Raw genomic sequence first — 21,178 nt, forward strand, 5'->3', positions numbered from 1 at the left:
GAAATTTCAAAGGATACAGGGTTCTAAAGTTCACTTGCTCTATACTTTATAATCACCTCCCATGATGTAGGCAGTGGAAGCAAATGAATCTAGGTTTAAAAATACACTTTAGAAGTGCTTTTCTCTTTTCACTATCATCTCTGGAAATGCCCATTAGGATCCTTAAATTATTTTGCTTTTCCTTTCCAGCCCTTTACTAACTAACTGAATTTGCTACTTTAAATGTCTTGCTAAAATATTTATCATTTTCTATTGAGCCTACTGCTCCAATCTGTGCTTATAATTCTGGCTCCAGTTTTTTGTTTGTTTGTTTGTGTTGTTTTGTTTTGTTTTGTTTTTGCGGTACGCGGGCCTCTCACTGTTGTGGCCTCTCCCGTTGCGGAGCACAGGCTCCGGATGCGCAGGCTCAGCGGCCATGGCTCACGGGCCCAGCCGCTCCGTGGCATGTGGGATCTTCCCAGACTGGGGCATGAACCCACGTCCCCTGCATCGGCAGGCGGACTTTCAACCACTGCGCCACCAGGGAAGCCCTGGCTCCGGTTTTATTTTTTCATATTTAGACTTCTAAATTCTTACCATATTTAATGTCTCTAAAAATACCAGATAAAATAATCACACCCAAATTAAGCATTAACCCCCGAAGGCAGTTACTGGGCTATGTATGACCCCAGTGAATTTCACGGCTGCTGGCACGGGAAATGGAGAAGAAATCAACACTCAAACCTGTAACTGGAAGTACCCGGATATCAGAGGTCTTCAGCAGAAAATACATTCGGCAGAATTCGTGATCAGCATAAGCAGTGTGCCCAAGGCTAGGAGGAGCAAAGGAAATGCAAATAAAGGACGCTGGGTCCCAGACACCCTGAGGGCGCTGAGGACAGTGGCAAGGGTGCTGCAGGTGCCCTGCAGACACAGATGGTGCAACTAGCTCTTCTTAAACCGGGACTCATTATTCTTCGCTCCTCCAGCACCCAAGTCAGTCCAAAAACACATTCTACAATTCCAGGTGGCCACCGATGCCATGAAGAGAATAGTCGGGTCGGACTCTCGTGGGTGAGGGGCTGGAGGGAGGACTGGTGTAGCCGGCAGGCAGGGAAGGCCTCTGAAGAGGCGACACGTGAGCGGGGACTTGAGGGGGGGGGGGGGTTGGGGGGTTTCTGTGACAGGTCCTGATACTGGCCACCCAGCGAGAGGCCGGAAGCCGCCGGCCCACAGCACAACCCAGGGGAGGAGGCGGCTTGCCCCGCAGGAAAGCAATCAGGAAAGCAAGCCGCTGATTACACCCTGACAACAGCCCCGCCCCACCACCTACGGACAGAGGGAGCACAGAGGGGACAAACCTCAGCTCTGGGATCCCGCCGAGCTCCCGCAGGGCAGCTGCACCCAGTGTCCCTCCCAGGGCTTCCCGGTGGGGGGCGGGGGGGGGCAAGCTGACCCACGTGTGTAGGAGAAGGACCCCTACCCAGGCCTCACTACCCGCGACCTATGTGCCCCGCAGGCAAGAGCATGGGAACCTGTGACTGTCAGCAGCTGGGGACCAGGAAACCCTGTGAGCTCCGAGCTACTTGTTCTCAAGCTGTCGTCAGATAAGAAGTGAGCTCCTGCTTCTGATAGCAGCCCTGGGGAGAGGAGCCCCGGAGGGGACCAACCTCTGTCTGAGAGGAAGGAAGGGCACCCAGCCTCAAGGCTCCATGAAACCTCTGTGAACCAGATCACTCCTCTGACTTAAACTGTCTAGGGCACAGGGAAAAAAACAAATTTTATAAAACCAACATAATCTTGATCGAAACACCTAATGACAATACACAGACACATTCGAACAAACACCCCAAGTTAATTTCACTTGAATAAAGATACAAACTTCTATTTTAAAATAGTAGTAAACTGAATATAGTTCTGCAGTGGACAAATAATAGTCTATGACCAAGCAAAGATTATTTTAGGAATGAAAGAATTGCTCAACATTAGGAATTCTATTAATATATGACAATCTCAATAGTTGCCAAAAAGATATTTGATAGCAGTTAACATCCATTTCTGATTTGATGCCTGGAACAGTGCCCAGGATATGGCAGGTGATCAATAAACGGCTGGTGAGTGAATGAACACTGACTTGGTGTTTCTTTGGCTGCGCTACGCGCTGTGCGGGATCTTAGTTCCCTGAGCGGGGATGAACCCATGCCCCTTGCAGTGGAATCGCAATGTCTTAACCATGGGACCACCAGGGAAGTCCCGAATACTGACTTCTGAAACAAAATAATTTATAATCATAAAACAAGTTTATATTAAGGTTTTTTTAAAGGGTAAATAAAAACTAGTAACAAGTGTCCAACTTAAGAAATTAAAAAACAAAACAAATCAGAAAAAACTCAAAGAGTAGAAGGAAGGAAATAAAGAAAACTTGAAATATCAGCAAAAAGTAAAATCAAAGATACAAAGTGAAGATCAGCAAAGCCACAATTCGGTGGTTTTAAGAGAGTGACAAATTTCTGTAAAAAGTGATTTTAAAAAAAGGAAAAATCACAAATAAGTAATATTATTAATTAAAAAAAAACCTAAATTACAAATAGAGCAGATGTTTAAGAGTTCTATCAAAAGCTTTTTTGCAGGCTTCTCTGGTGGCGCAGTGGTTGGGAGTCTGCCTGCCAATGCCGGGGGCACAGGTTTGAGCCCTGGTCCGGGAAGATCCCGCATGCCGCAGAACAGCTGGGACCGTGCACCACAACTACTGAGCCTGAGCGCCACAACTACTGAGCCCGTGTGCCACAACTACAGCAGCCCGTGTGCGTAGAGCCCGTGCTCCACAACAAGAGAAGCCACCGCAATGAGCCCGCGCACCGCAACAAAGAGCAGCCCCCGCTCGCCACAACCAGAGAAAAGCCCGTGCGCAGCAACGAAGACCCAACGCAGCTGAAAAATAAATAAATAAAACAATAAAATAAATTTTTAAAAAAATGCTTTTTTGCAATAAGCTTGATAGTTTGTTTATTTATTTATTTATTGCGGTACACGGGCCTCTCACCGTTGTGGCCTCTCCCGCTGCGGAGCACAGGCTCTGGACATGCAGGCTCAGCGGCCATGGCTCACGGGCCCAGCTGCTCCGCGGCATGTGGGATCCTCCCGGACCGGGGCACGAACCCACGTCCCCTGCATCGGCAGGCGGACCCTCAACCACTGCGCCACCAGGGAAGCCCCAAGCTTGATAGTTTAAAAGAAATTAATAACCAGAACTGACTCAGGAAGAAATAGAAGCCTGAATACGCCCATACTTAATACAAAAATAAAAGCAGTAGTTTAAATTTTTCCCACAAAAGAAACACCACACTCGGATGGTTTCACAGGTGAGTCCCACCAAATTGTCAAGAAATATATCATTCCATCATCTACAATCTCTTCCAGAGAGAAGAAAAGGACGCTCCCCAATTCATTCTTAACCTGGGGACAAAAACAAGACGAAGACCACATGAGGAAGAAAATCAGGGGCCCATTTCACCCACGAATATAAGTGGAAAAATACTAATCAGCAACTAGAATCTAGCAGTGGATAAAAAAGATAGCATATCACAGCAATGCTGGTTGTATACCAGGAATGTAAGAATAGTTTAATATGAGAAAAGCTATAAGTGACATTTATCAAATTAAAAGAAGACAACAGAATCATCTCAATGCGGAAAGAACATTTAATAAAATCAACACCCATTCAAGATAAAAGCCCCACACTGGGAAAAATCGTACTTTCTCAACTTGTTTTTGCTACAACAATATCAGGAAGGGGTAGCTTCTACAAGCATGTCCATTAAAAATCAGGAAGGAAACAAGATTGCTCACTCTCACGACTACTAGTTCATTACTACCCCAGCCAGAGCAATTAGACCCTAAAAAGAAAACCGAGAGGACAGGAAAGGAGGAGGTGAAGCCGCCTTGACTCGAGGTGGCACATGGGCTGGGGTCAGAAGGCCTGGGTGGGAGTCCCCGCTGCGCGCTGACCAGTCCCTTGGCCTCCTGGAGCACCACCCCCCACCCCCGTCTGCATCTCAATATCATCTACCTTAGTATCCAGTGGCTATTACAGCATAGACCACAAAAGCATCAACAGATGCATTTTGAACGTAATCAGTTTATCGAGGAAGCTGGTTATGAATCAACAGCACTCCTACCTACCAGCAACAAACAGGAAACAGTTTTTAAACATACAGCACTTACAATAACTGAACGAACTCTGGAGAACCCAGACAGAATCTAACAAGAGATGTGCACAACCTCTACAGAGAAGATCCTCAACATTTAGGATGTTGGACCCAAAAGAAGGCTAAGTAAATGCAGAATCTTGTGCGTGAACACGCCCACTGAGCTCAAGAAGCTGGTTATAACGTTTACATGGCAGTGGAAAGGGCCAGTAAGAGCCAAACTCCCAGACGTGGGGCCTTATTGTAAAGCTACAGGGACTGAGGCAGGGTGGACAGGGCAGGGCCAGCGAGACAGTGCAGCCCACAGCCCACAGCCTGGCCCACCGCCTGCTTTTCATACAGCCCATGAGCTGAGAATGGTGACCTTTCACTTTCTTAAACACTTGAAAAAATATTTAAAGAAGAATACTCTGTGACACACACGAAAGTCCTATAAAATTCACATTTCAGTGTCCATAAATAAAAGTTGATTTACGGATACGTTCATGTGCGTGTTGTCTACGGCTGCTTTCACTACAATGGCCACATTGAGTACTGGGCACAGACTGCACGGCTCTCAGAGCCGAAAATATTTACTACCTGGCCCTCTACAGAAGAAGTTTGCTAGCCTCTCGTGTAGAGAATCCAGGAAGAGCCTTCATATACAGCAGAGGCAGCATCACAGATCAGTGTGGCAAGGAGGAAGAACTGGGGGGAAAAATTGTAGCTCTACCTCAAGGAATACAGGAAAATCAACTCCACATGGATCAAGGACTTAAATGTCATAAGAAAGCATTAGTTTTTTAAAGAGAAGAAATACCTTTCTGGCCTTAGAAGAGACAAGGATTTCTTAACGAAGACACAGAAAGCACTAATGACAAGGGACAAGACTGAAGAATTTGACTAGATTAAAATTAAGAACTGAGTAATCAAGAGACACTGAAGAAGGACAAGGAAAAGTGAGTAAATGACGCCGTTCATGCGACTTGACCTCCCTTGACTCTCTACCCCACTACCTGCTACTGTGTTATTTTTCTATAAAGCTGATGTTTTGAAAGCTGTCTTAAGGATTTCACATTTAATTCTGTAGCCCATTCAAATTCTCTTTGCTTAACTGGTTTTAATGCTCAATTTTAATTCATTTTGTTCACACCAACGACGCCCACTACAAACATGTGAGCCACATATGTAACTTAACATTTTCTTCTAGTTTCGTTAAAAAAGGGAAAAGAAATAGGTGAAATTAACTTCAATGAATTTTTAATTAACATTGTCCAAAATCTTGTTTCAACATGCAGTCAATATAAAAATTACTAACGAGATGGTTTCTGTCTTCTTTCCTTCTATGTCTTCTATAAACCCGCTGCGTCTGTTAAGCTTACAGCGCACTTTTCAGTTCAGACCAGCCACTTCCGGGTGCCCAAATGCATCTGACCAGTGGCTCCTGCACTGGTCAGGCCTACCTTCCCCTTTCCAGAGGGGTGGGCTTGGGCTGCTTTTTTGATCTCTTAGTTATCTAGACAGACTATATTTTAGGCAATCATTTTTTCCAAGAAGAATCCAAGAGCAATATTTTTTGAGCCCTCGCATTACCTGGGTATGTCTTTCATTATTTCTGCATATGAGATGCCAACCTGACTAAATAATAAGAATCTTGGGTCAGTCTGTTTCTCTCCAAATGCTATAACCACTATTATTATTCCATTTTCTTCGGGCATTTAGGGCTGCTGAGAAGTGTAAAAGCAAATCTGACTTTGGTTCCTTTGAAAAGAACCTATTGGGGCTTCCCTGGTGGCGCCGTGGTTGAGAGTCCGTCTGCTGATGCAGGGGACGTGGGTTCGTGCCCCGGTCCGGGAAGATCCCACATGCCGCAGAGCGGCTGGGCCCGTGAGCCATGGCCGCTGAGCCTGCGCATCCGGAGCCTGCTCAATCCCAACAATACTGCCAATATTGTGAGTTCTCTTTTTACCCAGAACATAACAGCCCTTTTAAGTGCAGGCCCACCGCAGGTTAAGCTTCTTACTTTTGTGAAAGTACCAAAGCACCTCTTAAAAAGCATACTTTTATGTTTAACATCACATTAATCTAGGTCAGAAAACCATTTAAGCGTCATGCCTATCACACTTTACTTGGAAATCTGAATTACTGTTCAAACTGCAAAATTCCAAGTTGTGGCAGAAAACCGCAGAGCAAGGGGGCTGCGTGCCTGCTCTCCACCACCCGGCGGCCGGCGGTCAGGCCATCCAGGGCTCTGCGCCAGGAGAGCGCCACTGGAGGGGCTGGAAGCACCAGCCAGCAGTTAGTGTGCGGCTCCCGAGGCCGCAGCCCCTCCTGTTCATTTCATCTCTGCCAAGGGCTTCCTCACATGTTAGCATTCCTTCTCCTCCATGTCCCTCTTTCTCTCCTAACTTTTGTTCAGTAGCTCTGAAATTCACCTAGTCAACAGGCAATGATCACTCACTTATGTCCAATACTATGCGAGCCACGGGAGGGGGAAATGAGATGCACGGGTCCTCACCTTATGAGATTCCCTTCCGAGGGAACGCCAGTAAGTGGCCTTTCCTGGCTCCTTTCCCTCCTGAACCATTCAGCCCTGAAGCCATGAGGTGGGCAGAGCAAGGAAAGCATCTGCACGGGGTGGGAAGCCTCGGGGGCCCAGGGTAGGGAGGGGAAAGGGAGGAAGCAGGCAGCAGTGAACGCAGGCTGCAGAGAGGGCAGCCGTGCGGGGAGGCTGGCTAGTCCAGGAGCGACGGGGAGCTCGTCCACAGGGCAGCGGTCACACTGTTGTTCTGGCGAGGGCTGTTGGAACCCAAGGTGGGTGAAGAGGGCAGCCACACAGCCCAGGGGTGACAGCAGCAATGGGGACCGGCTACATGCAAGGGGGAGTCATGTATAAGCTCATCTACAAAGGATAACGAGAGCCAGGTTTCACACTGTTGGAAAAGAGCAATACAAATACAGAAGCAGAAAACTGGCACACACACACACACTCACTCACACACTTTTTCTCTTTAGCTCTGACCAGCGAGAGGGCCTGAGAGCAGAAACACTTCAAAAGCAGTGAGCACACCTAGTGAGCAGATCGTGGTTTCTAAAGACCCTTCTCCACTGCACGGAACCAGGGCTGAGGCAGGGAAAGTACAGGCAAGGCCTAGAAAGGAAGAACTCAAAGAATGACAGGGGCAGAATGAGAGGACACAGAAGCCAGTCTGAAGGAGCCCCCACTGGCCAAATCAGAGGCCATCTGAGCGTTAAAATAACGATAAAACTAAATTGGAAACCATGAGCCCATAGTGATATAAATAATTAAAATGAAAGTTAGTGAAGAACAGGATACTTACGTGGTTCCAAAGCGCTTCCCCACAAAGTATTATTTACTACAAAAAGTAACCTGCCAGTGGAGAAGCCTGGCAGACACCGTGAGATCTGAGGCAGAACTAGCAGTAACGGGACAGATTAAAACACATGCCCCGTGACGGGACCCAGTGAGAAGAGCAGGGCCTTGCTTCTGGGCTATTCCCGCCCAAGACGGTAACAATGGTAACAATGTAGCAGCGCTCATTTCCTGGGGAAGGTGGCCCTGTTGTAGTGCAGAGAATGCCCCTGTTCAGAGAACTTACTCAGGAAAGTATGTGGGAGTGATAACAGCAATTTGTTCTCAGAGAGTTCAGAGGGGACACTTCTTTGTATTGTACGTGCAACTTTTCTCTAAGTGTAAGATTACTGTGAGAATTAACTGTGGCAACATATCCAGGCACGTGGCTCAGGGCCTGGCCTGTAGCAGAAGCTCACCAACCCCGGGGCACGATGACTGTTGCTGCCACCCCAGGATGGGCTTCGGAGAAGGCCTTCCTTCCCTAGAAGCTAAGCCAGCTTTACCCAGTCGAGGGCTGAATGTGGAGCCAAGACTAACCCGAGGAGCAGAGCGGGAGCGGCCCTGGAAGGAGGGCCATGACACACACTCCTTTTTCACATTAAACATCCCGATCAGTCATCTCTGAAGTATCTGAAAGTGCTCAAAAGTGGTCCTCACAACTTTAAATGTCTTCTAAATCTGCTTTTCTTCAAAAGTAGCTTTTAAAATTGTTTAAAAGTATTTTCTTTGCCTTGTTTAGCTGTTACTATTACAACATAATTGTCTATCATTTTTCACTGCAAGTGACTCTATCTGTAGTACGGTAAAGCTTCTAAAAGCTACCTGGAAACCTAATCAGTCTCAAAGATATTAATATGCGGAAATTACTCCTGAGTTTCAAAACCTAACAAATAAAACTTTTGTAGCACATCTTGTTTGTAATATGCAGTACACACGGAAGAGTATTAGGATACAGTGTATTTATTTGTAAATAATTTATAAATAGCAATGTCTAAAAAATACACATTTCTACTTTATGTTAAGATCTGTTTTTCTTTAAGGGATTTAAGAATATTCTCTAAAATGTATAGCTTATGTAGAGCAAAACCCTGACATAAAGCAAGCCCTTCACTAAGTGGCCATCAGTCCTGGCCTCTGTGACAAGGATTATGGAAAGGCTTTATTCGTCATTAAAGGGTTCCGCCTGCTGGGGAGAGAATGTTTTAGAGATTTGATCAGAAAACCTTGATAATGCTCCAATATGAAAAATTATACATGCATCACTGCTATAAGTAGGAAATCAAGTATTTCAATGCCAAGCATTTCAGTTTTCCTCGACTACAGCACCGCTGTGACCCGGACCCCAGGAGAGCGGCAGGGCCGTGCCCTTGGGTGCCCTTGGTTCCTCCAGCTCGGTCTCGCTGGCATGGCCATGTGGCCCAGATTACATTAGAAGCTCAAGGAAACCTAATTTATTCATCCAGGTCTGGTCCTTCCAGCAACAGAGCTTCCCTGGAAGCTGCTTTTCAAGTCATAAGTAAACACACAGGAACAATAAAGAGAGGGGAACTAGCAAAATAAAATAAACATATTTCTCACTTAAAACAGTAAGCACAAATGGGTATGTTTCAGGATGGACCAAAATAACTAAGAATAAGAACAGTTACCAGGAAATAAATGTCTTTGTTTAAAGTGAAGACAAAGACATGGATTTCAGGATTAAACCAGTTCTAGGAACGAGCTGCTCCACCCAATCCACACAGCACAGGTTCTGCCCCTGCAAACTGGGGGGTGGGGGAGGGGGCGGCTTCTGGTGAATCTGAGATGTGTCCCCAAGCAGCCCGCGGGCCCTACTGCGTTAAGACCCTCTGCCCAGGAGCAGAATAAGAGCTGGGCCCCAGGCCTTGGGCGTGAGACCTCGGCAAGGTACGGAGACGCCTGGACCCCAACTTCCTCAGCAGTGCAGTCCTCCCCCAGTATCCGGGGATTGGTTCAGGACCACCCCCGAACCCCAGACACCAAAATCTTCGGATGCTTAAGTCCCTTATGTAAAATGGCGAAGTGTCTGCATATAGCCAAGTCACATCCTCCAGTATACTTTAAATCACCGCTAGATTATTCATAACACCTAATACAGTATAAATGCTACGTAAATAGCTGTAAATTTAATGTAAATGCCATGTAAACAGTTGCCAGCACTGCAAATTTAAGTTTTGCTTTTTGGAACTTTCTGGAATTTTTTTTTCTTGAAATATCTTCTGTCTGAGGTTGGTTGAATCTGTGGATTCAGACCCCATGGGTGCAGAGGTCCCACTGTAAATCATCAATGGTACCGGGCAGGGCTCTGAACAAGGTGGTGAGATTACAGGAGATGCTGCATGGGGAACGTGACTCTCCTACCTCTGTCACCCACGGACCGGCAGTCCACCTGGACCAGCAGAGACAACTGGAGACCCGCCCTGCAAGGCTGCTCTGTGCTGGGCTTCAGGGGACCAGGCCAGACCTGCACCAGCAGGCCAGCCAAGGCAGGCTGAGCCGGCAACGGCTCAGCTAGATCATTTTTACGCCACTCCTTGTAAGCCTTGACTTCTAATGTGGTTTTTTTTTTTCTTAAAAAACCGTTTCATGACATCTCATGGATATTTTCTAGTCTTCCTACCTGCACAAACTAGCGAGAATTACCCTTCAGTCAGGGCAGCACACCTGCAGTCTCTTCCTGTCGACCGAGCCCGAGTCTGGCAGCTGGAGCTTCTGTGACGTGTGACGAAATCTCTCTTATTTGTCTACCTTCTGCTCCCAAGACTACCCCCTGCACTTTTCTACAGTCAGTTTGTGTAAACTCACTCTGAATCCTAACCCCAACCAACTGACGTCCACCCTGTGGCTTCCACAGCACAATCCCCTCCTGCCTTCATGAACGCGTCACAGTGAGTACAGTTAACCCCAGGCCCCACACTACCCCGTAACTGGACGTCCACCTACAGGCTCAGGCTGTCAAGATCAGTCAAACTAAAGGTATTTTTTATGCAAAGCACAGAACTTTGGAATTGAGGCCAAAATTACTTAGCATGACAGAACTAAAATCTAGGAAAGTATAGATACAATATGATATGAATTTTAAGTTGACATTTTGAGTAAAAATATTTGTCACATCATTCACTGAGTAAACATATTAAAGAGAAGATGATGACCATTCAACTTAGAAATGTTTATAGGACTATAGCTAATTCTTATAATCCAAATTGTTAAGTCACATATATATTTTTTCAGGTAAAGTTTCCTCATCCACATAACAAACCACATCACAGGATATACAGAGAAGGCCTATGTCCTCACAATTATCTTCACAAAGTTCAGATACATATAATGTTTTGATGGTTCCTAAACCACTTTTGTCGTCTATAATATATCCATGGTATATTATCTGTAAGTATTTTGAAGTGATACTGTTGATAATTCTGTTTTAAGTTTTTTTTTTTTTTTTGCGGTACGCGGGCCTCTCACTGCTGTGGCCTCTCCCGTCGCGGAGCACAGGCTCCGGACGCGCAGGCTCAGCGGCCATGGCTCACGGGCCCAGCCGCTGCGCGGCATGTGGGACCTTCCCGAACCGGGGCATGAACCCGTGTCCCCTGCATTGGCAGGCGGACTCTCAACCACTGCGCCACCAGGGAAGCCCCTGTTTTAATTTTATATCTCCAAATCCCCAGCCTGTGTATTGGAAAACACTGCACTACTTGGGAATGTAAAACTATCCCCTTATTTCCAAATAAAGAAAGAAAGAAATACAAAAACCCTGTAACTCTTCATGATTACAATCAATTTCAGTGGTTTCCCAGTTTAGCTATTAAAGTCTCACCAGTGAAGAAATATCGTAGCATACGTTCCCTTTTATTTCTTTCATAGCAATTTAAACAGGAACAATATTCTTAGCAAAAGAACATCCAATAATACTAGGACCATGAACTTCCAAACTAAGAATACATTTATCAGGCGCAGGATTTCAGTAAGCAGGGATTTGGAATAGCAGTTTTCTAACAGGGTTACGAAATTTGTAATGAAATTGCACCATCTAGCTACCAAAATAAGAAATAACTTGACGATCTATCCAGATCACCAAAGTAAAGAGAATACGACCGAAACCCCTGACTTTCATATAAGAATTTAGGTAATGACTATTAGCTATATTCTGCTTATTACGATTAAAATATAGCATGTTTGTGATAAGACCATTTTATCCATCAAGAGGCATTTCAAGATACAAGAGGTTCTCATATGCCCAAATAAGCGCTTCTCTAAGACAGTCATCCATAATCTCTATGATGTGTGGGTGCTACCTCAGGTCCTATGACAGCTTCCTTCAGAAGGGCAGTGAAATACATGCAGGCAGGTCCAATTCAACACACGCTCCGGTTCTCATCTGAAGAGACGTATGACCTCTAGCAGTCCCAGTACAACACATGGTTTACGTGACTGAGAAGACGAAGGGAGTAAAATCACCAAAACGTTAAATAAACGAAGAGAAAGAAATCTACGCAGAGAAACAGACTCTCTGAGTCCATTTCAAAATAAAGAATTTAAATGCAAAGAAAAAGCATCTGAACTTTAACATTCACAGAACAGATATAAAATGAGAAAACACCCGAGAGAAGACTGTATAAAAGGAGATTGAAAAATTAGGAGTGAGAAATCTTTAAATGGTCCTTTAAACTGAGTGAACCATCCTTGACACTGCTGGTTATTCTTCAAAGCATCTTCATTTACAAAGCTGAAAAGGCAAGCATTTTTAAAGCATAAGGAACACTGTCATAAAACTGCTTTTCTGGTTGTTTTTCAAAAACTTCATAAATCTGAAGGAAAAAAATACTTGGCATGGGCTAATATTGTACTATTAACAAAGTTTATATTTCCTCTTGAAAAGAGAGCAAGTAAGTCAGGATGATGAAGAAAATGCTCAAAGCAATCTGACTCACATATTTATTCTATAATGTATTCCTCAAGTCCATTAGCACAATAAGGAACGGCTTTTCTTCCAACACAACTTCAAAGACAGGCTGGAGAGATGCCCAGATTACAAATATGTACTTCCTTAGCATTGAAAAAAGTGCTCCTTCCAAAAAAATTAAAAGTACCGAAACTAAGGGCACACTACAAGTTATGTGAGAGCAAACACCTACTATTTGAATTTTTGAATAAGGTAGAGAAGATAAGCAATTAATATTATGATTAATACATAAAAATCATAGATCGATACAGTCTGCACATAGTCGTCCAATCACCTCTCCGTGAAATCAGCAGTGTGCACTGAAGTGTGGACACCAAAGAGAGAAAGTAAACATACTCTGCAAGCACTCTGAAACATTTGTAAAAACTGACCACAAACTAGGCCACAAAGAAAGTCTCAATTCCAAATAATCAACATCATACAGACCAAATTCTTTGAACATGCAACTATGTTAGATACTGCTAAAAAAAACCACAACTTTTTAAAAACCGTTATGTTTAAAAACTAAAGACCAGGGCTTCCCTGGTGGCGCAGTGGTTGAGAGTCCGCCTGCCGAGGCAGGGGACACGGGTTCGTGCCCCGGTCCGGGGAGATCCCACATGCCGCGGGGCAGCTGGGCCCGTGAGCCATGGCTGCTGAGCCTGCGCGTCCGGAGCCTCTGCTCCTCAATGGGAGAGGCCACAACAGTGAGAGGCCCACGTACCGCAAAAAGAAAAAAAAACAACTAAAAACTAAAGACCAGACTCCTAAATAGCCCACATGTTAAAGAAGAAATAACAACCAACTACTTCATATTAAAATTCAAGGAGTTTTTAGTATTCAAAAAATTTTTAACTTAAGGATATAAAGCATGCTTAAAGGGAGATGTACAGTCTTAAATATATTTGTTTAAAATTATAAAGACTAAAAGTAAATGAGTTGTGTCTTTTACTCAAGAGGCTAGAAAAACTAAACACCCAAAGAAATTAAGAGGAAGAATAAAGAGTAGATATCAATGAAATGAAAATAAAAGTGAATATCTACAAAACCAAAAGTTGATTCTTTGCTAGAGGGTGTCTCCTTCAATAGTTTTTTCAAAGTCTTATCAAAGGAAAAAAGACACAAAAATTTTGGAAGAAAAGGAAAACTATAACTATAGATATATTTTTTAAATCATAAAAGTATCTCGAAACATCTTTTTGCCATGACTCCGTAAAATGTGCATGAAATAAGCAACTTCCTAGAGAAGCTCCGTGGAAGGGACTGCTGGTTGACCCCCGTGTCTGACCTCCCTACTTATAGCAAAGCTTCCTGCCCTGTGTGCAGCCCACATGTGGTAGCCGTGCTGGTTCCAGAACCCTCGGCCCCTAGCCAGGCAGGCAGCCTCCGCCACTTACCCAAGTGCCTTGCAAAATCATCATTTTCTGACCATGCCAGGCAATGAGAAAATCTGGCAAGTTGTGGTCTGTAGTGATGGAACCTCTGACTGCTAGCTAAGCAAACGGATGCCTGGAATAAAGGTGTCACTTCACAGACCCCTTCGTGACAAAGATCTGGCCAATATAATGTAAATGGAAGTAGTGTGCATCACTTCCATTAATAGCCTAAAAGAGAAGAGGTGGGCCCTTCTCCTACTTCCCTTTTCCTTCTTGCTGGCTGGAACGCAGTCGTGAAGGCTAGAGCCGACAGCCGTTGTGGCCCACGAGGTGCCCTGAGGAATGGAAGTCACGCATGGAGGAAGGAGGCAGAAGGGTCTGGATCACCACCAACCTCCAGACTGACTCGGGACCTTCCAGCTCACTTTAGCCACTGTTGCTTCAGATCTTTCCTGCACCCACAGGTAACCCTAATCCTAACTGATTCAAATATTAATTACCATAATAAACTCAAAAGGAAACAGGAAATGGAATAGACTCGCTTAGGAAAGTGACTTGGTAAAACAAACAGAAAGGACCAGTTTGAGAGAACAGAAGAGCCAGCAACAGAGACGCCAATACTAAGAAGAGTGAGAGAGGAGGAAGACCCGCGGTGGAGACAGAGAGAGGTGACCGGCACGGAGCAGGGGTGACCGGCACCGAGCAGGGGCGCCAGAGAGGCACGCTGCTGTCCTGGGAGCCAAAGGGAGAGGGCACATCCAGGAAGAGCGCCCAGGTGAACCAGGTGCTGCCGCTAATTCCAGTAAGATGAGGACTGAGCATCACACGAGGAGGATTTACCAACCAGGAAGGCAGGTGACCGTGACAAGAGCAACTCAGAAGAGTCATTCACAAGAGGATGGGAAGGGGTGAACTGTAGCTGGTGAGCACATCCAGTCCCACTGAGGAGCTCCGCTATGTGGGGGGCAAGGCAATGGAGCAAGGGGGAGCAGCCACAGCAAAACCAAGAAGGATGAAAACAGTTCCAACCAACATCACAACAGGACCTTCCAATGGAACCACACAAACTGATTCTAAAGCTCATGCAAAGCCAGAAAGATTTAGGAGTAATAGCCAAGACAACCTGGGGTGTGGGAGGAGTGGAGAGGAACAACTAGAACGTCTTTCCCAGACATAAAAACACAGGACTTAAAACAGCAGAGCCCAGAAATACACCCACACACGAGGGGTCTGGGTTCACTAGAGGGCAGCACCACTCACAAGGAGAAAACAAGCAGATCCCTACCCACGACATAAACAAAAACTCCAGATTAGAGACCTAGATGTAAAAAAGAAAACAAACTATTTTAAGAAAACTATTGAGACCATCTCTACTACCAAGATAGGACAGTTTTTTTTAAGGCAAGAGCAGAACAACTTATAAAGAAAAAGGCTGATTAAATTTTATATCAAAATAGAAAAGTTCTGTATATAAAAAGACATTAAGTTAGACAAGTAACAGACTGGGAAGATGTTTACAGCAAGAGACACAAGGGATTATTCCATGACACATGTAATATATGCAACCATAGCATACACCATATACGATATTTATTATTACAGGATATATGACATATGCAACCATTTTACACACACACACACACACACACACACCCCAATAACAAAAGGAAAAACACCACTAAAGAAAATGGGCAAAGATGTGAACAGGCAACACACGAGAAGAAACCACAGTGTCAATTCCAAAAGCCACAAGTGCTGAAAATGGAAAGATTTTTCATAAACTTGGCACCAAAACTCATGTGAGGTTATTTTTAGCATTCTGCCCACCCCCTTAGTGGGACTCTTAATCCATGCTGTTGTGGAACTGTTCATGCATTTGATTACCTCTGACCTCAGTAGGGATTAGAGGATATACAGCATATGCACCACAGCACATTTCTAAAACCAAATACCTCTGGCATCAGGAGTTCTGCATACAGGACTGTGACTGAACTGACACCAGACGGTTGATATGAGGCCAGAGCAATCAATACAAAGCCCCTAGCACAGAGGGAGGCAACAGGTGTGTGTTGCTATTAGTATTAAATTAAAGAAACAAGAAGATACAATCGTACATCCTTCAGATTGGGCAAAAAATTTGTTAAGGGTGACAATTTAACAAATGATGCTGGAACATTTGGATACCATATGCAGAAACAAATAAATAAACTTCAATATACCTCGCATTCTATACAAAAATTAACTCAAAATATAAAACCTAAAACTATGAAACCTCTAGAAAATATATGAAGAAACCTCTATGACTGAGGGTTAGGCAAGACTTCTTAGACACAACACCAAAAGCACAACCAACCAAAAGAGCAAACCCCTACATTTGACTACTTTAAAATTCTAAACTTCTGCTCTTTGAAAGACGCTGTTAAGAGAAGGAAAAGACAAGCCACAGATTGGATGAAAATATTTGCACATCATGTCTGATAAGGGTCTCGTATCCAGAATATAAGAAGAATTCTCAGAACTCAACAGGAAGAAAACAACCAGCCTAATTTTAAAAGGGGCAAAAAAATTTGGACACTTAACCAAAGAAGATATTAGAATGGAAAAATAAGCACAGAAAAGACGTTCAACATCATTAGCAACTAAGAAAATGCAAATCAAAACCACAGGAAATTAAAAAGACTGGCCACACCAAGTGCTGATGAAGGTGTGGAGGAACTGGAACTCAACTGCTGGCTGGAATGGGAGGTGGTGCAGCCACCCTGGAAGACAGTCTGGCAGTGTTTTAAAAAGGTGAACACACGTTTACCACATGACCCAGCAGTCCCACTCCTAAGTACTTACCCAGTGGGATGAAAGTATTTGTCCACACAAAGACTTGTTCACAGCAGCTCTGTCTGCAACAGTCCCAAACCGGAAACAAGCCAGATGCTCCTTGGCTGATACGTGGGTGAGCGCACGGCGGTACACGCACACCGACTACTTACTACTCGGTGGTAAAAGAAAAAGTGAACTGTTGATACACGATGCAACGTGGAGATATCTCAAAACAGTCAGGATGGATAAAAGGAGCCAGACCCAATAAAAAGTATATACCAACTGAGTCCATTCATATACAGGTCTAGGAATGCAAACTAAAGTGCCAGAAGGCAGATAAGCAGCTGCTGGGGACTGGGGTGGGGGGGCATGGAGAGAAGTGGGTGGGAGGGATGCCCAAGGGCCACTTCTGAGGGTGGTGGGCACGTCCGTTATCTTGGCTGTGGCTGCACGTTTTGTGGCAACAGAGGCTTTCATTCCATTTGGAGAACAAATCGGTACAGCCTTTGACAGCACCTGGTGAAACTGCAGCTCTGCCCGCGCTCTGGCGAGCAATTCCAGGTCTGGCACGGCCTCTAAAGGACGGGGGTCGCAAATCACAGGCCCAGGCCTGGTTCTGCTGTTGTGAATACAGTCTCACTGGAACGCGGCCACACATCTGTTTACTGGTATCTATGCTATAGCCGTTTGCAAGCTCGTCAGCAGAGATGAGACGTTACAATGGACACTGTATGGCTCTGAAGCCTTAAATATTTACTGTCTGGCCTTTTACAGAGGACGTTTCCTGACCACTGCTGGAGAGAGACACTGGCTCTTGTGTGCCACGGCACACGCAAAGGAGCCCGTGGAAGCACTGTTCACAAACAGCGAAAGGTTGAAGAATCCTAAATGTCCATCAGTAAAGGAATTAATTACTGACAAACACTGGAATACCATTCATCAATTAAAACGAATAAACTAGAAACATCACGCTGTCTGAAGAAAGCAACTTGCACAACAAATCAACAACAGGATAAAGTTACAAACTCACAAAGCAATGCAGATACACGTAAAAGTAAGGAGCACACCAAACGCATCTTAGTGGTTTTGCCCTTGTGAGAACAGGATCAGAGCCAGCACAGAAAGGACTTCAACTTTCCCAATACATTTTAACTTATTTTTGAAAATCTAATTAAAACGTTTTTAGAAGACCCACAAGTTAAATTTAAATCTGATGTCTATAACATACCAAAGAAAAAAAAGCAGAGAAACTTGCTGACTTTTCCCGCCCAACTGTAATACACATCGCCCCTGACTTCAGAACACTCACAAACTGTACTCCTTTAAAGCCCCAAATGTTCACCAAACGAGGGAATTTTTTCCCTTTTATCTTCTGAAGTCAGAAGATCTACTAATCTGAAATCTACTCTTCAGAGGAAACTGAAACACAGGCCTAGTGTGCTTTGCAGAAACACACAGCTATAAAATTTAAAGCAACTGAAGCTTCAAAGGTTACCTACAGTAACAGCCCGAGGCCCACACTGGAGGTTCCTGACAGGGTTGCAGAATCACTGCCAGGGACACCGGGACAAGTCCTCAGGCCTATGAAAAGGACTATGACATATTAAAATTCCACAGCAACAGACAATAAACTGCAGAAAGAGTTTTTCTCTTTTCAGAAGAGCTGGCGGTGGTGCTGCCGGCAGCACTCAGGCTACGCTACTCTCCCGTTACAGCTGTAAGGGCTCCCTCTAACGGCGGGCTCTACCATGCAGCTCTCCTCATAGCTATTAATCCTGCAGGCCGTATCTGCATGCCAAACCAGGACATTTTAAGCAAAATTATCTAAAACAAATAACCGTTCATTCAACTGGAAGGAAAGAAAAGTGTCTGTGGGAGTGTGTGTAAAACTTACTGGAACTGCTGGCTGCTGATAAAGCTAACTAACCGAGAAACTTCTGATAAAAAACCCAAAACAGGGCCTCCCTGGCGGCGCAGTGGTTGGGAGTCCGCCTGCCGATGCAGGGGATGTGGGTTCGTGCCCTGGTCCGGGAGGATCCCACATGCCGCGGAGCGGCTAGGCCCGTGAGCCATGGCCGCTGAGCCTGCGCGTCCGGAGCCTGTGCTCCGCTACGGGAGAGGCCACAGCAGTGAGAGGCCCGCGTACCGCAAAAAACTAAAAAAAGAAGATTTATTCTTATTATTTTAAGGCGTGATAACGGAAACCTCACCGGGGCATTTGAGGCACACTACCCAGCCTGCAGGTATTCACCCCAGGTCACGTGCCCAAGGGCAGTGGCTGGTAGGAGGCCGTGGGTTCCAACAAAGCCACATCACACACCTGTAAGGGAGACGGCTGGAGGCCACATACAAATAGCACGTGCATTTAAAAGCCAGCCCTGAAAACTTCCCCCGACCCTTACTTTGTCATCAGCCAGGGCCATGCAGACAGCCTGCCCACTCTGTGCAGGGAGAAGGGATGCACCCGGCAGGAAGGGGTCAACAGGGGGTCAGAGCAGAACAGGCCTTGGACCCTGACTCCTGAGCTCCCAAGCAAGGCCACTGCCCCACCCAGGACGGGACTGGATGTGGGTCCAGGGAAGCAACGTCGCACCCCAAAAGCCCCAAATCTTCTATCCTCCCAACTGGAGGGTGGGGGAGATGGGAAGGGGCTTGTAAACGTGTAAACAGACATCCAACACTTGAAAGATGCTTCTAGTTTTCAAATGTGAATGTGTGAAACAGACTGCTAAAATGCCACTGTTGACAAAAATCATTTGGTTACCTTCTCTCCAGGTTTGGGTGACTGCTGCAACTTCTCATAATCTTTCTTAGTCTCCAAAATTTTTTTGACAAGTCCTCCTGTTGAAAACCAGTGGTTTTATGTTAAAGTGATTCTCTGCCCTAAGAAGCTATCCTGTTCTAAAGGGGTGGGGGGCTGGGGGTGAGGAGGGATACTTAGTTCTTATCCTTTCTCTCTCTATACTGAAACGGCTTCAGATAATCATTGTATGATAAAAGGTCAAAGCAATTCTCTCAGCCTATTGTACACTAAGTATGAATACTTTTTTTATATTGGGACAAGTCATCAACTTTTTTTTTTTTTTAAAAGGATTACTCGTGGCATAAATATCATATGAAAAACCATTTGAATATATCTTGTTTGGTACGTTTGACCTTGGAACTATGTGAATATTTCACATAAGGGAATATTTTACATAGGTAAAACAAAATTAAATCAAAAATTTCAAAGCCTAAAACTTGAAAGCAAAATGCAACTATAAACGTAACAGTATCGAAACCTTGAAGCATCATGAACTGTTAGCTCATATTTGAAATCGTGTATCCACTGAATCAGAAGCTGGAGCAGTGTCACAATCCGTGCTCTGCAGGACTGAGGCCCGAGGAATAAGAGGTTCATCTGAAACCCTGAAATCAGACCTGCCTCCTTCCCCTTGACCCTGTTCCCGCCCCATCCCCCGTTACAGCTATGCAGGCCAAACACACTTATCATCACATCCACCTTCTCCCATCATGCCTTGCAACCAGAGCCCTAAGACCCTGGAGGTACATCAGAGAAAACCCACAGGAGCAAATGCCTCCCTTTTTCTGGTTCTGAGGGACCATGAAGCAAATATCATGAAAGAGTCCCTTCTAATTGCTCCTTGAGGACAGAAGCGATGGTGACTTTTTCATTTTGGTTTTTTGCTTTTGTTTCTTAATTTTTTATAAATAAATAAAAAATAAACATAATAGTATCATGCTGGCAAGCATAACCGGACAGAGAAGAATTGGTTGCACGTCCCTAATGGGATGTGCACTGAGAACAAAAAGGCAAGCAGATCTGCCAAAAACGATCCTAGGGTGTTTCCAGTAATCACGCTGTTGTTAACCACCAGTGGTGTTGCTCTAAATTGCTGTGAGTGCACAATGTAGGGTAAAGACACAAACAGCCACTGCTGCTGGGAGCCAGGATTGGGGCACGAGACAGGAAGGAACGTACCTGCAAAAATAAAGAACTTAGGAAGAACCCTGCGATCATAAATCTAAGTTGGAAATACCAGTACAAACTCAGGATATACTTTCCTACAAAAAAAATTAGAAAACCCCCAGAAACAATGACCAACCCAGAAGCAAGTTGCAGCCAGGCTCCTTAGAGACACCGGGCAGGAAATACACAAAACGAGCCTGAAACATCTGTCCTACCACAAACAAGGAAGCTACAAAGTCCACTGGGACGTGTCAAAAGGCCCCCACGGTCAAACACTGGACAACAGAACATCAAGGAGAAAGCTGAGATGGACTGAAACGGAACACGTCGAGTGTGTTAAAAACCACGACATCATACAGACAACAAGCGCTTGCTTCGGCAGCACATATACTAAAGTTGGAACGATACAGAGAAGGTAAGCATGACACTTGTGCAGGGATGACATGCAAATTCGCTCCATATTTTTGTAAATCAGCTACTCCAATAAAAACTAAAAAAAAACCCACCACCACCACC

General features: G+C 44.9%; 1 protein-coding gene and 1 pseudogene across 6 annotated transcripts in view; one reads left to right on the plus strand and one right to left on the minus strand.

Annotated features, from left to right (window-relative positions):
• Positions 1-21,178, minus strand: part of TRAF3IP1 (TRAF3 interacting protein 1) — a 66,367-nt gene that overhangs the window by 17,172 nt on the left and 28,017 nt on the right. For 5 of the 6 annotated variants that reach the window (XM_060015825.1, XM_060015824.1, XM_060015826.1 and 2 more), the window contains one exon: positions 19,457-19,533. The exons of the other annotated variant lie outside the window; for it this stretch is intronic. In XM_060015825.1, coding sequence (XP_059871808.1) covers positions 19,457-19,533 — 77 coding nt within the window. The remainder of the gene's footprint in view (positions 1-19,456; positions 19,534-21,178) is intronic. 6 annotated transcript variants of the gene reach the window in all.
• Positions 21,029-21,128, plus strand: LOC132428866 (U6 spliceosomal RNA; annotated as a pseudogene).

This window comes from Delphinus delphis, chromosome 7 (genome assembly GCF_949987515.2).
Source record: "Delphinus delphis chromosome 7, mDelDel1.2, whole genome shotgun sequence".
NCBI classification, from domain to species: Eukaryota; Metazoa; Chordata; class Mammalia; order Artiodactyla; family Delphinidae; genus Delphinus; species Delphinus delphis.